The 16,428-nt window shown below is 42.2% G+C and overlaps 1 protein-coding gene across 1 annotated transcript in view; it reads right to left on the reverse strand.

Annotated features, from left to right (window-relative positions):
- The window catches only part of Adam12 (ADAM metallopeptidase domain 12), a gene marked incomplete in the record, with an annotated part of 345,893 nt that overhangs the window by 120,979 nt on the left and 208,486 nt on the right, over window positions 1-16,428 (reverse strand). Inside the window, 1 exon segment of the mRNA XM_005402080.2 lies at window positions 3,277-3,355. Coding sequence (XP_005402137.2) covers window positions 3,277-3,355 — 79 coding nt within the window.

Consider the following 16,428-nt stretch of genomic DNA (forward strand, 5'->3'; position numbering starts at 1 on the left):
AAAATGCCTGTATGTCAATAATTGTTTCCTCTTTGCATTCTTTACATTGCTTACTTGGTAATTTTTTGTGATTAATTTTAAAAACATTTTGTCCATTTTATTAATATATTCAAATAACCAGTTTTTGGTTGAATTGATCCTCTCTCTTGATTCTTTTTGTCTTACTTTTTACTAATTTCTGATCACTTAAAATTTTCTAATTCCAAGATAGGTATGTTTAAACCTTCCACTTGAGTTGTGAATATGTCATTTCCAAAGTTTTGCATTATGAATTAAGTTGCATCTATTTCATATTTAGGACGTTTTCTCTTGAGGAGAAATTGTTAGTTGTTAGAAATCTTTTTTCTTTCTTTTTTTTTTTTTTGCTTCTTAATTTCCTTTAAAATCCAACATAACATTTGAACCTAAGTTTTAATAGATTGTTAGGTTTTAAGAACACTGGGCTAAAGCCTTATTTCTAGATGAAAATATAATTTGATTTAAAAGTTTCCTCTCTATCCTTCCAATTATCTCTTTGCATATTTTGAGACTATTTTTTGGTTCATATGGTCTCACAATTCTTTCCTTTTGAATTTTTCTCTTATCATTATGCAATGACTTCTTGATCCCTGATAATGCCTTTTTTTGGGGTAAGGTCTAACTTGTGAACAAGAATACAGCATCTTTCTTTGGATTAAGATTTGTCTACCCTTTCTTGTCTCCATTCCTTCATTTTCATAACCACTTTATACTTGCTGGGGGATGAGGCATATAAAAATTATACACCTGTATTTCACTTTAAATTCCAAGCAGATACTTTGTTTTTTATTTTGATAAACAAATTTGATCTACACATGAAATTAATTAGTGCTTAATATTGTCTCATTTGTGTTTTATATTTATTCTGATTTTTTATCCTTTTCTTTCTCTTTTACCCTTTACTGGGTTGAGACATTTTTATTTATTATCTATCATGTGGAATAAAATTATTTTTCTAATCTTCAAATAGTTATATTTAAAATTACAGCAAGTATATTTATCAAAAGCTAATTGGCATGTCTATTATTCTTTCATACAATACAAATCATTAAACTGTTTTAAATCTATTTGTTTATCTAGTTTTAAATCAGCCAAATATAATCACTATTGTTGTAATTATTATTTTCCATGGATTATTTAGATTTACTCACATGCTATTATTTTGCTTCTTATTGCTCCTGACATCTTATCCTTGCCTCTTTTGTTCAATTTTGTTCTTGCTAAGATATTTTTACTATTTATTCCTGAGTAGATATTCTTTCTTAGAATCTGAGAATAGTAAATTTCACAGACATGTAATTGAACATGTTGATTTTACTCACTTTTATAAAATAATTTGAGTATAAAATTGAAGGTGGCAATAGTTTTCTGTCAGTTCCCTGAAGTTTTAATTCCATTGTTACTAATGAGAAATCTATTGTTGGCTTAACTCTCATTATTTGTATAAATTTCTCTTGTCTCCAATGGTTTTACGATTTCATCACTGATGTTCTGCAGTTTCTCTTTATGCTGTCTTGGAGTGGGTTTATTGTTATTTTTTCTGCTTAGGACTTGGTAGATTTTCTTCAAGATTAATGTCTTTCTTCAATTCAGGATCACTCTCATCACATTTTCCTAAAAAATCCCTAGGATTTTTTCCTACTTTTAAAAATATATTTTAATTGTAGAATTTCTGTTAGACCTATTCTGCTTTCTGTAATTTTTTTCCTCTGGTTTTCTGTTATTCCTGGAAATACTAACTCTTGTTTCTTGTCTACTGAGGCTCACTTATAGTGGCTTTGTTCCTTGTTTAGTTTGTAATTTTGACTACTTGGGGCTCATCTTTAATAGTTTTATTATCCCCCTTTATTTTTTTTCTTCGCATGGGCATTTCACGTAATGTGGTTTGTGAGACTATCCGTATGGCTCCAGTTTGGGTTGGCTTCAGCCTGGACCCATGGGGACGTCACTGATTTGGGACTGGTTTTGAGGTCAATATCTTGACTGGGAATTCCATTCTTATGATGGTATTACAAATTTGGACATGGGCCCAGCCCATCCCCAACACAAACTCATGAGGCTTGATAGGGTTTCAGTTTTTTTCTTTTCAGCAAAATCTTTTTTCAATCCAGGATACCTGGCAGACAATTCTTTCTTGTACCTCCTGTGGATTGGGAGAGATTTCCTGCCTCTTTTTCATATGGGAAGCAGCTCTCTGAGGGAGGATTACAATTGCAGGCACCCTCTTCCCTTGTCCCTCTTTTTCTCTGGGTGTTGAATAACCTTTGTGGTCCCACAGCCCATACTGTGGGCTAATGTCCCCCTTTGTTTCTGCTTGGAAGGAGGGGTTTTCCCTCCTTTTCAACTTGGCCAGGCATTCACAAAAATTTCTATATGCTTATATTTGTTCAAGATTTTTATTTGTCTTCTTTGGACTGGGAGAGCCCCAGCAGCTCAGCTCTATGCTCCTGGACGAGGGAGTATCAGTTTGTAAGTGCTGGGTGCCAAACATGTGACAGAAAAGTGTTGTGTACTCTGGAGAAGGCCGAGATCCCTGCAGACAACGAGGCCTGCTTGACCCCTCCTCAGTGATATTGCACAGCCTGCCTCCAAGCTCATTCTTCTTAAAACAAACACCCTTCGCTCTTTAAAACAAGTAACCTTAGTTCTCAGAGGGCAGCAACTCTGACCTGTTCTCTTCGAATCTCCATATTCGCATGAGTCACATACACACATAGAAACACACAGTAAAAGTTTGCTAAAGGAACAAATAGAGATTTTGTGGAAATTACATATAAAAGTTCAGATATCAGATAAGCTGAATAGGAGGTGATGATAAATGTCATACTACACTAATGGTTTTGATATGGAATCACATCAGTGTTGTGGATACATTTCTAACTGATTAAGAGTGTTGGTTTTCCTTTCAATATCCTTAAGGTACTTCAAGGTTTCAGAATGAAAAATGTTTTCCAGGCCACCTCAACCTTTGGTTTGATTTTCTAAAATGGATTTTCCCAAACGAGCATCCCATAACCCTTGGACGGTAATTGCAAGCTCAGCCCTGCCTCGAGCCTCATCCTGACATACCTGGCCAAAGCCAAGTGCTTCTGGAGTAACAGTGGGATGCCTAAACACCACAGATGGGGCATGCATTCCTTGGGGCCTGTGTTAGGAACCTGGGCACCTGACTTTGCATGGAATAAAATGGCTACAATGTTTAAGTACACACTTGATAGACAGTACCATATTATGTTGATTCAATTGTGCAAGAATTACCGTGTAATTTCGAGTGAGAGAGATATCAGTACCATCTTGCAGATAGTGAGTTTCGGTGAAATCACTGGCAATGAGACCTCTGTGGAAACATAAAAACAACATAACAAGGTGAGTACAGAATTGCATCTATATGTTGCCTGTGAAGGTCTAGGCCCCACGGCTTCAAGAGTCTGACCTCTTCATTTTACAGATGATATAACAGGGCTCCCAGAAGGCTTTCACCTGCTCAGGTTATCTAGGGAGAAGTTGAAGGAGGCTCATGTAGGGGAGAGTCAGATATGTGCAGCCTCCCCAACTCCTCCCAACTTTTTCCTCCAATGTACACACCTGGGCACCCACACTTGTATACGCAAGTGGGCACATATGCATTCGCACACTCTTCTACAATAGCACAGGCAGATTTCTGAGTTGGGAAAACATACTCCTGGAAGTCACAAGACTCCACTGAGTACAATCAATGGCTAAGCCACCTGCTGGAAAAAGAATTTGGGATCCACAGTAGATCCCCTGCTGTTTCTCCGCGGGTGAGGGAGCCAGCTGTCAATACTGAAATGTCACAGAAGAGGCCAGGAGCATAGATGAAATGTTAAAAGCAGTGATACAGGTAAGAAGTGAAGAAAAATGATTTTGGATACACTGAAATATTGAATTCCTAAAATAAATTGAATGAGAGGAAACCCTCCTGTTTATCCTAACCAAAACCATATGCACTCTATTGTCTTCACGGAGGCCAGCAAAGCATAGGCTATTTAGGTTTTAAATTAGTTCACAACTTCTTAAGCTGTGTGCACTATTTTATACTGTTCAATCCAACTAGAGGAAATATTTCCTGTGTACCTACTACGTACTAGCTTTTAGCTGCTGGGATACAAAAATAAAGAAGGCTGACCCCTGCTCTTGAGGGCACTGCAGACTGGTGGAGTGGGGAGCGCTGTCACAAAATAGTAACTGTGTCTTCCTAGGTGAAGGATATGCAGTAGGTAGACTGCAACGTACCATCTAGTTAGACTGGATTAAGTGACTCTTGGATGAGTGATTGGCTCGTGGGGGCTCTAAACATATTAATCCACCGATGTCCGTAGCTGAAAAGTGCCCAGTTGAAGGAGATGAGTCACTGGGGGTGCATCTTTTCAAGGGTGTGCCTCTTGCTGGTTCTCTCCCTGTGGTCTGCTTCCCAGCCACCATGAAGTGAGCAGCTTTGCTCTACCATGCCCTTCTATGATGTTTCTAATGTGGCCTAAACCTCTCCTCCTTTAACTCTGGTACTAGATATTTTATGCCAGTGCTGGGAAAGCCGACTAATACACATTGGAAGGGGCAGGTTTTACAGAGGGAGCCAACAACAGCTGGTCCCAGCAGATGGAGGGGAAGGTGGCTGGGCACAGAAACAATAGGAAGACAAGGGAGTTCCAGGCAGAGAACGGCCAGATCAGGAGACCCGAGGCTCTGTGACCTGGGGAGCCAAGTTGGTGCAAGACAAAAAGGGCTTTACACAGAATGACACTTTTATTTATCTGGGCAGTAAGGGGTCTGATCTTTGTAGGACGTGCAGTAGAAGGTTATGGTGCTCTCTTCCTTTTCCTGTCTTCAGAGAATGTTCTTTATACCCCTGGCATCACCCTACTCTGGACCAGAGATGAGCATAAATCTCCCCTATAACATGCTGTCGCTGGGAATTCTGGGGAAGGGGACCTTTCCTCATTTTCTAGGCTCACGACATAGCTATGAGATGGCTTCTGCCTGCTTTGGAAGGATGCTGGTGAGGGACACAAAGCTGTCATCTGTGGCAATGAAGGGAAGGAAGAAGGAGTTTGTAGGCGCCCCTGTGCCCAATATAGCTTTTCTTCTTATTCAATAAATCCCTCTCTGGCTCCATCTGGTTCAAGTTGGGTTTTGTAGTCAGGATCCTGATAAATATGGCAGGAAGGGTTAAAAGTAGGAATGCTGTGAGCATAATGGACAAGAAATACTTTCCCTACAAACTCAGATTTTCTTAGCAACCTTCTCAGCCAACTTCAGAATAGAGGGTAATCTCCCTGTTTTATATAGATTTCAATATATTTAGGACATGCCTGGTTTAAATCAGTTAGACTCTTACAGCGGGGCTGAGTTGTACTATACTTAACAGTGAGTGTTTGAGAAGTGTGTGCCAAAAATATAAAACACAATCTTTCACACTCACTGACAAAGCACATGGATTCTCCTGTGCCCCTCAGTTTTCACTCTGGGAAAAGCAAATCATGCTGGAGAAGTTTGGCATCCTTGGCAGCATCTGGTTTGCAAAACCCTGTTTTCTAAGTGCCCTTTCCTGAGCTGCCCCAGGGCTCCCCTGGGCAGGTCTATTCCCAGGGGGACTGCAGGCCTGCGGGATGGTCAGAAGAGGGAGTGGCCAGGGCAGGTGGGGAGAGGCAGAGCCCTGGAGAAGGGGTGGACACTGTCCACACGACAGAGGGTTCTCGGAAAGCGGAGGAGACTGGCCGTCTTAACAAGGGAGCTGTAGTGAGCAGGGAGGTGGGTAGCTGAATGGGTCTTCCTGCAGGGTGATTTTTCAAGAGAAACAGAGAAATAGAAATGGAAACCAAGAGATAGTGACATGAGGACAATAACATCTTCGGAAATGGCCAAACTGATGAGATGAGGACAGAGAGGGGACAGAGGGAGCAAAGCTGAAGAGGAAAGGGCTGGAAGATGCCCAGAGCACAGAGAATGTGCAGAGCCTATTGCTCCACTGAGGCAGGATCTATCATGGCTTCCATGGTCTCAGAAGCCTCCAGACAGCAGAGAAAGGAGAAAATTTTCATATACCTTAAGTTACATTACTACCTACTGCATTACTTTTCATTCATAATTTTACTTATACTTTATCAATAATTTAGTAACTCAGATCTTAATGTTAGGTCCTTCTTTTGAAATAACAATGTATACGAACACCTAATATTAGAGCAGTCACATGTGGAAATCTGTAGAACAGAGATGCCATCTGAGGGCTTCTGAGTAGGTGTGATTGAAAGCTAGTTTAGATGAAGTCCCAGGAGAAAATTCCTTCTGTGTACGAGAGAGAGACTGACCATCCATCACAAATGCAAGGGATGAGAGGAAATTTTGGTACACAGCTGTCAGAAACTAGAAGATGGAGAAATTTTGGTGTGAAGTCATAGTAAAAGGTTGAATACATAACTTTTTAAAAAATGTGATTCAGTACAACAATGTTTTTTTCTGTATGTAGCACTGGGGATCAAACCCAGGACCTTCACACTGAGCTACATCTTTATTCCTTTTTATCTCTAATTTTGAGACACTCTCACTAAATTGTTAAATTGTCCAGGTTTGGCTCAAACTTGCATTCCTCCTGCCCCAGCCTCCCAGAGTGCTGGGATTACAAAAGTGCCCACTATGCCCAGTTGCAATACTATTTTTCCTTGTCACCAAAATGTCATGCAAGTTAGGCAGAAGTACAACCACAGTCACACTCTGAGCTCCAGAAGTTCCCAAGTACTAGCGCATGCTTCCTCTTGCCCAGGAAGAGGGAAGCAGGGGCCCAGCGTGCACCCTGAGCCTGTGGACCCAGGGACAAGCTCCTGTCTGAGTTTCTCTCTTGCAGTCTGGGCTGCCTCTTGCCACTACATATCATCCATCCCTGTGGGACATTTTGAAGGGGAAGGGAGAGGAGCCAGCATGAAGCCAGTGCTGCAAGCTAGGAGCAAATGCAGCCTTCCAGAGCCTCATAATACACGGAGATTTGAGGAAGAGATGGGGAAACGAGAAGATATGACTTGGAGTCCCCCTCCAGGCTCTGGCATCCACCCTCAGGGCTTCCCTAGTGCCCACTCCAGGGGCAGCCATGGTACAGGCCACACTTTGTAGAAGAACCCACTCTGGGGGCTCCGTGGCTGCCCTTCTCCCTGCTCTGACTTCTTCAGGGCCAGTTCTCATCGCTCTCAGTCTCCATCGCTGGCATCCAACACTTGGATGCCTTCCCATGGCCTCTGAGGTGCTCACAGCCTCCTCCTGCCCACCTTCCCTCTGTACCACGGCAATTTTCCCTCTGGCTCATGCTTACTCCACTCAACAATGGCCTCTGGTTCTAGAACATTCTAGACCCTTTCTCATGAGGGCCTTTGCATTTGCCATGCCATGTGCCTAGAATATTCTTCACAGGGCTTTTCATGCACTGGGCTCCCTTCATCGTGCTATTCTTAGTTTATATACCATCTTCCTAGCAGGGCCTTCCCTGATGGTCTTTTTATCCCTACTACCCGACACCATAGAGAACCTTGGCTTCCTGCACAGCCTTCCTACTCAGCTTATTCATCTATTTACTTCTTCGTCCATCTCCCTCCTCAAGAATATAAGTCATGAGAGAGCTCTGCGTGCACCATAGTGTCCCCCAGCTCTGCAGAGCGCCTGCCATAGCCTCTTCCTTCCCAGCTAGTTATTATTGGCTGGGAATTTCCCCTGGGCCAAGCATTTGCTAAGCCTCTCATATCTCATTTAATCCTTATAGTCTCTCTATGGGCTAGCCACAGGGATGTCAACTGACCTGGGTGACATCACACTGTAAGTGGCAGTGCTTAGGTGGTTTGGCTTAGAACTTGTGCTCTTAATTGCTATGTGTTGGTACCAGACTTTACAAGCTAATTCAGAGATGTCTACATTTGCTATTGGTGCTATGCTAAGTGCTGGACTAATAAGTGTTGAGTGGACTAATGGATAATAAATAGGCACTGTCCTTTTATGCCTAGGACCCTCCCCTCCCCTTGTGGGTGACACGAATCCCATTTCCTTCTTACCCAGTGCCATGGGTGAAACTGAGAAGGTGCTGACTGAGGTGCTCTAAGATGTATGCCTACTTTAAAAGTGGGTGGAAGTCAAAGGAGAAAATTAAGAGGGGCATATGGACAACGACCATATTGGAAATATGACAGCAATGATCCTGGAGATTTCCCTAGAGAGCAAATCCAATTAGATGGGCTCTCTCATGTCAGCAAATAGGAACAGAAGGTGATTCCATAATTTCATGATAACATTCCCTTTCTCTGCTTATTAGATTAGCTGATCTAACAAGACATTCTGCTCCTCTTGACACCAAAAATAAAACGTATTTTAACTGTGCCCACAGTTGATCTTGCTGTTTTCCTTTTTTTTTTTTTTTTTTTTTTTTGCTGTTATAAGTGCAGTCTAAATCTCTTGTTTAACCAATATTTATTGTGCTAGACAGTGGAATCAGCTACCCCAAGTGCCCCCTATCTGGGAAGGACAGACCCAGAAACTTTGTGTGCAGTCCAGGAAGTGCTTCTAACCCTGCAACCCTCCTTGGTAGAGCACAGTGAGCTGTAAGATGGTGGGGAAGAACGGCTCATGCTGGGCACATGACTAAAGGATGAGGAAAGTGCAGGAGAACATTCCAGATAGAGGTGACCACATACTGAGAGGTATGGCAGTATAGGGACAGCAGGCTGGTGGGCCATGGGCTGAGGGAATGTGGAGTGATGTGGAGTCCCTACATATCAGGCATGAGGTTGGAGGTGGGTAATGGGCTACTGTTGAGATAGGCAGGCTGGAGGCAGATCCTGCCGACTGGCAGATATCACTGACTTTGTCCTGGCCAAGGTGAAGCCATTACACACGGCAGTGACCCAGACAGGCAGGAACATTGGAGCTAAAGGATACTCTGCTAACCATGTGGACAAGACTTTGAGGTGAAATGGGTAAAGCAGACAGTGGGAAGGTTAGTGAGGGGGCTGGTGTGAATGTCCAAAGGGCCAGGTCAGAACACCAGCTGACAAGATGCAAAACTCAGGAGGGGCCCAACATTGGAAGCATGTGGCAGTGTGCACTGATACTGGCTGGGGGTCATGGTATGTTGTATGGAATGGAAAGGGGGCCACAAACTCAGACGGGGCTGGGTTGAGTGTGAAGTGCCGAGGGCTCTTCTATTGGCTGTGAGTGTGAGGTCTGGGGAGGGCCCTGGTATGGAGACAGACAGAAACACCAGGCAGCATGCACATTTTCTATGGGAGAATGAGTAGAATCTATTCTTTTCCATTTGAAAGTTGCATATTCTGATTTCAAAGTCTTTGGGTACATTGGGCAGAAAATGACCACTTTGAATGACATTATGATGTAGAAAGTTCTTATAATAAAATATTGCACCTTCTTGAAAAGATTTGAGTACCAAGCCATAAAAAGAAATCCAAATGAACTCTAAATTGATTTTTTAGATCAATATTGAAAGTCTGTCTCTACATTTACCATTATATAATTTAGTTATATAGTTTGAGTGAGAAGAATTTCATTAAAATGATGTATTTTATTCCGCAAAGCATAGGAGAATAAGAAGGAACACTCACTCATTCTTGTCTCTGGGGGTCTGTCTCTAGTCCCCACCCTGGCAGTGAATCCATTTTCTCCTTTGCCCTGCCAGTATTCTGTCACAGCTTCTCTTTGCTCTCCATTATTTCCTGTTTGCTTATCTTCCTCCCACAATGACTTAAGCTAAAAGGCAGAAGCTCTACCCCAAGGTCAGCATAATGTCTGGGACCCAGAGAGTTCCTTATAAATACGCAGCCAGCAAACAGAATCATCACGACAAAAAGCAACCCACCTGGATGGAGTCCATCTAAACTAATTGGGACAATTAAAAATAAAAGAAGTATGGCTCCAACTGCTTTCACTCATCCCAGAGGGAGTGGCAGAAGACAGTCACATTCAGTGTCTCTCTATTTCAAGAATTCAAAGTGCTCTCAGGTCAGCCTGATCCACCCTGACACCTTGTTATCAATTTCAGAACTGTTTAAATGAGGGACACAGGGAAGGAACAAGTCAGAGACTGGCATCAATTACTTAGGTGAGGAAAGATCTCATTGATGACTTGTCAACTTTTCTCCTATTATTTCTTTGAAGACCATACATATGGTTTGCGGGTTTAATTACTCCGCACAACACAGTCATACAAAAGTGACACAAGACTGTTCTCATTTGTCAGTTAACACCGGCAGGCATTGTGGGCACTCTGCAGTTAAATCACACACACAACACAGGCTTCAGTGATTTCTTCTTCCCAGAGACCCATTTGGTATTCAGGGGATCCAATCTTGGTTTCTGCTAAAGATTTATTTTATCACAAGTTATTATCTCACAAATTACAAAATCATTCATATATAAATTTGGGTAATGGTTTTCTTTTACTAGAATGTGGAAATAGAGCTACAGATATTCTCATAGGAAGGCTAAATTGCCTAGAGCTTTAACAAAACACAGTACACAATAAAAATTGTAATTAAAAACCATGATCTGTGTTTTCCTTGTTACTAAGTGAATATCTCATATTAAATATTATGTATTCCTGAATTGGAGCTACATACATTTAAAGAAAAATCTGGGGGCAAACCAGTATGGGACCCACATGCTCCAAATTCCCTGGCTTTCAGCACAAATCATAAACAGGATAGAGTCACAGACCTCTTCATGTTGATGCCCTAGGATTATTATTTTATGGAGGGATCAGACAGTGCATTACAAAACCAGTGCATAGAGAGATAAAATAAGAGGAAAAATAAAAAACAAGTGAGAATCAAAGGGATCTGATACTGCCCTCCTCTCAGCTTTGTTGACCTTCTGTCAGAACTTGGTCTTTGCAAATACAACGCTTGTTGTTTTCCTTACGGAGGAAGTTAGCATCTCCTCATGAGAAACTTATCTTCTGGGTTCATAATTTAGGGATGGAAAGCACAGCACTACCACCACTGTCTCCCTTGTATCTTGTCACCACCATCAACATTTCTCCTGGCTTTTGCTCCACTCTATTTTTGCTCTGTGTGAGGCCTGGCCTTGTTTTCCACATGCATTTTCTTATTTTCTGATGGAGACCCCATAGCATCAGGATGGTTAGCACTTGCCTGACAAGGAAAAGGAAATATTCGGAAAGGTCCAGCGACTTATCCACAGCTACACAGTGGAGCCCAGGGAGACTGAGTTTGACTCAGGCTCCAAAGCCCACCCCTTCCTAACTGCTGGTCAATATTGCCTTTCCTAAAGAAAGCACAAGGTTTCAAAGGTCTGAAACATAAGCAGCTGTAAATCATGTTCCACATTTTCTTCTGCAATGAGTGTTTCTACAATGCTGAAACAAACTGTTGAAAATGGGGCTTGTGGTGTTTCTCTTCACACTCAATTCAATTTAGTTACAAAATTCAGATTATTTTTTATTATAATTTCAGCATTTTGGGAAACCAGCTATTTAGAACTGTACATCTGTAAGAACAATGAAGCATTTACATTCCATTTTCTTTTGTTATTCTCCATTTACTAAAATATTCAAAATGATCAAAACATTTTTGTTTTCCTCCAGAATAAAAAAAAAAGAAAAAAACTCCCTTTGCCCAGCTCTTTCTCATTTCATTTCAAAAACTATGATAAATAAAACTGTTGACATAGCATTTTGGAAGCTGTAAGGGATAATTACGTTTCCTGCAAAGTAATTTCTTAATATGCCGCTTCCATTGTAAGTCACAAATCCACAGAGTTTGTATCAAAGCACGGGGCATCTACACTGAGAAATGCTGTTACACCAAGCTTTGGGACTGCTTGGATGAGCTGATCTATTCCCCTGCGCCATCTTTGCCTGCCTGTGGGACCTGTGGTTATGCCACATGGCCTTTAGCACCAAGGCAGCTTCCTCCCTCTTTGAACAACCATCTGTAGTTAGAAAGTCTTGAATGTGGGCGTACATGCTGCACAGGCTTCTCTGACGTCAGATTGTCTTTGTGGTATGAGGTTTCTCAAGAAGCACAATTTTAGATACAGAGGATAAGTTGAAAACCCAATAGATTATGATTTCCACCAGCAAATAAAGCCTCATCCCAACTTGTATCAGAATAGATCAAATGACCGGGTCAGGCAGGTTAGTTTATATAGCTTTCTCTCAATGTTTCTGCCAACATAGGGAGGATAACCATTTAGCTCAAGCTTTAGAATTTTCCTAGTAAAAATAACTTTTGTCTATAGCAACAGTAGCAGTAGGTAACATTGGCTTGGGTGGGTACTAAGCCAAGACACTTTATATGTATTTTTAAATTTAACTTTTACAACAATTTGACAGGTAAGGGATTCTTTTGAGATGAGAAAGTGGAGGCACAGAGAGGATAGGCAACTTGTCCAGAGTCACAGAACCAGTACTTGGTTGGCTGTTTGACATCAGAGTTCAACCTCTGATTGCTATGCGTACCTGACTTCATTTTCCCCGGGTCTTACACTGGCCTTTTCTTCCCATCTGCCTCTAAGTGAATAACTACACTTAGTGATCTCTGTCTTTGAAAGCAATTATGAAGAATTTCTGGTCTGTGTTGAGTGGCGCATCTACTTCCCATTTATGCCCACAGGTCAAAGTTAAACGTAGCAATGTGGAACTGTCCAAATCAGGGTTCTGTTTACGTTTAGTCTGGAGGATAGTCACCCACATGTGGTCCCTTTCTGTATATTAGGACAGGAAAAGTTGATACTATTCCATACACAGAGGTGCCTGATAAAAGTTCAATTGTGACTGCATAAGAATCAAGCTCATTTATATTTATAGTGTCTAATAATCTGTAATTTTCAGATCACCTAAATATTATCTGAAAGTAACTGAGTAGATTAAACACCCGAAGCAAAGCCAACTTTTACTTCATTTGTTAATTGTCCACCTTGCTCTGCATGGCAAGTGGAATTTAGGAGATGCTGCTAAACCCACAGAGATGCTGCACAGACCCACACAGTCTGTGATGTGGCAGGATGCATTATAAACTGTGATCTTTTAAATCTTTACAATAACACTGTGAGGTTGGTCTCTAGCAATTTTACTTGTGTGAAAACTGAGGCTTGGTGGTGTTAAGCACTCTGTCAAAAGTTACACAGTTATTAAGGTGGCGATAGGGGCTGGGGACTTAGCTCAGCGGCAAAGCGCCTGCCTGGCAAGCGCAAGGTTGTGAGTTCAGTTCCCGGTACTGGAGAAAAACCAAAAAAAAAAAAAAAATAAAAAAAATAAGGTAGCGATGGACTGATGCTGTTGGATGCGAAGGGACCTTGCACTCAGCCCGTGTAATATATGTACATTTGCATTGGAAAACACCCCTTCCTTGTTTCTATCCAACCAAGGTCCCAATCAAAGTCTTCATTGGTCATCCTGTACAGAGGGATTAGAGCTGGGGATGTGCCTGCTCCATTGGGCCAGCTGCTGTTAGAACTGGGTGGGGATTTCCTGATTCCCTTTGCAGGCTGGTTCCTGGCTCCTGAAGGCTCTTAGTCAATAACTGTAGAATGCTTGGGTGCATATAGTTCCAAGACATAACAATTTGGACAAGACAAATATGCTTTCAGAACACATCTTTGGTAGCACTGCACGAACAGTGGTTGAGAACAAGTCAGCTCTGACATCTCTTTTCGTGACTTTCAGCATAAAATTTGATCTCATTCTGGAATTTTGTCAATTGCAATGCAAATGATAAAACCTACCTCATATGGTTCTTCTGAGGTTAAGAAATGTTAAGTATTTATAAACACACCTGACCACATTATGTGCTCAATGAATGTAATTATCATTCCTAAGTCCATCAGCTTCCTCTGGCTCACCCCTCTTTCTCTGGTTCAGGTCACCATTCTCCCCCACATACTCTTTTTCTTTTCTTTTTTCTGTTTTTTTTCTGGTACCAAGGGTCAAACTCGTGACCTTGTGCTTGCCGGGCAGGCGCTGTGCCACTGAGCTAAATCCCCAGCCCCTCCCCCACCTACTCTTATGGAAGAGCCTAACCAGACTCTTGGGCTCAAGTGCGTTGTTCCGCTTCATTTTATACAACAGCCAGGGGAAGTTTTTAAGGCAAAAACTTATATCATATTGCTCCTCTATTAAAAGCTTTACACCGCTTCTGATGGAAACTGGAGTCAAGTTCAGACTCCTTGGTGTGGCCTTACCCCTTCCTTCCCTCTTTCTATCTCCCAGTCATCTCTACTAGGGTCCCTGAATCCCTGTGGTTTCCCAAGGGCTCCCGCTTCACCTCTTGGTCAGGAACAGTCTTCCCTCTTCCTCTGCCTCGCCAGCTTCTGTACTGCTTACCCACAGGCCGTTTCCTGAAGCAATCTTGCCTGCCTGCTGCTGTCTCACTCTGGCTCCGCATGTTCGCCTCTCCGCTAGGATCCTGCCCAACTCCCTGGGCACATATTACCATTTATGTTTCTCCACTTGCTCTGTGATTTGTTCGAGTTATGCGTTCCCTGTTAAGGCACGTCTACCTAGCCCCTCTGTAAACTCAGCCCTTACACTAGTGCCTAGAACTTAGTAGGTATGCTATACACATCTGTTGAAAGGATAGACTAACTGAGAATGACAAAAATACATCAAAGATATAGATAATACTATCACTACTGGCTTGGGGCTATTTTAAGATATAAGAAGGAGTTTAATTCTCTCTGAAATATAAAAACCACCAGCACAAACATACAAACACACATAAACACACCCACACAGCTGACAAAAGAGACTTTGACCCCTAGAAGTTCCACCGTGTAGAACACATCTGGCCTTTTACTCACAGAGTAGAACAAAACTAAATATACTTCAAAACACATTTTTTTTTGGTTTTTCTCCGGTACCAGGAACCGAACTCATGACCTTGCGCTTGCCAGGCAGGTGCTTTGCCGCTGAGCTAAATCCCCAGCCCCTCAAAACACATTTTTAAAGGGCATTTACTTAATTACTACGATTAAAAAACATTTAACCAAATTATGAGCGACCACCACATTCAAACACCTTTTAATCTTTGGACACCCAGCGCTGAACCTTAAGCACAGGATTTTGGTGCACCCGTTCCTTCCCCACATCGGCTGACATCTGAGAGGCCGCAGGGCCCAGCGCTGTGGGCCCAGCAAGCCCTCAGGTCTGATGACCTGGTAAGTGGTTTCACAGCAAGCTGGATGAATTTCAGCCCCACTTTCCTCACCCGCACTGCTCGATGAAGAACTTTTATTAATTGGTGCTCTGGGGCCAAAAAGGCTTTTCTTGGCCTCGGCGGAAGCCAGCCAGCTCCCAGGCAGACTTGCAGACTGGCCAGCCGGGCTCTCTTAAAAACTGACCTACATTGAACCAAACTCATAGAATGTGTGCTAGATCAAATTTGTTCATTTCTGCTCACTCAAAGACAGTTATGCTCTGCAAATTTCCATGCCCTCGCTGCCAGAGGGAGATACCAGAAGTGATCTCACGCAAAGAAAAGACCCTCACTTTCTAAGGTTTTCTAAATTGGCCCGTGGAACCGCTCAGATCCTCTTGCTGATGCTACCAGGCAGAGTGCTTGGGGGTTCAAATGGACATCTTCCTCTTCTCTGAAAAAAATGTGAGCCTGAGTGTGCTGAGCCCTTAGCAGCAAAAGCACACCCTGTTTTCTGTGGGGCTCATGTCTTTGCCTGTTCAGATCCTGAGGCTGAGTCAGGGACAGCCAAAACAGCCACAGGTTTCTGCCAGTACTAAGCGGGCACCGCTGCCTGCAAGAGAGCTGTAAACAAAAGAAAAGTATGAGCCTTTGAGACAACGAATGGTTGTAAAATACACAATTGTGAAATGAAACCATAAATCCCAGCTGAGTTCTAGTTGCTGGGTTTTTTATGGGAAGTGTTCTTCTGCTTTTCTTGTTGTAAAGAAACTACAACAAGAAATACTTGTAACCTCCAAGCTGAACGTGTCTGTTTCCCAGTAACCATTCTCCAAGTACTTAGTTGATTTACTACCTGATCAACAACTGGGCTGTTTTTTTTAAAAAAAAAAAAAATGAAAGAGTTTTGCATTTAGATCTAATGCGGCTGAGTACCCGAGAGAAGAACTACCAAAGGACAGGCAGTGACAATGGGCCATTGATGGATTTCTGTCCAGGATAAAGGCCATCTCGATCAATATTCCCACAGCTGGGCCTTTGAACTGCTTCCCTCCTCCACATGGGCTCTCCAAGGGTAAATGAGCACTTTTCACAGTGACTTAATTTCTTATTCAATTCCAGCCCTGCAGGTTAGAGAAGAGTTCAGCTAATTCTAACAGCTAATTTTCTACAAGCACTTAAGTACTTTAGTCAGAACAGTGGTTGGGAATATTTTATGTTACTTTCACTATTCTTAGGCTAGGGCAAGCTG

The sequence above is a fragment of the Chinchilla lanigera genome, unplaced genomic scaffold (genome assembly GCF_000276665.1).
Source record: "Chinchilla lanigera isolate Chin_1 unplaced genomic scaffold, ChiLan1.0 scaffold00076, whole genome shotgun sequence".
Taxonomy (NCBI): Eukaryota; Metazoa; Chordata; class Mammalia; order Rodentia; family Chinchillidae; genus Chinchilla; species Chinchilla lanigera.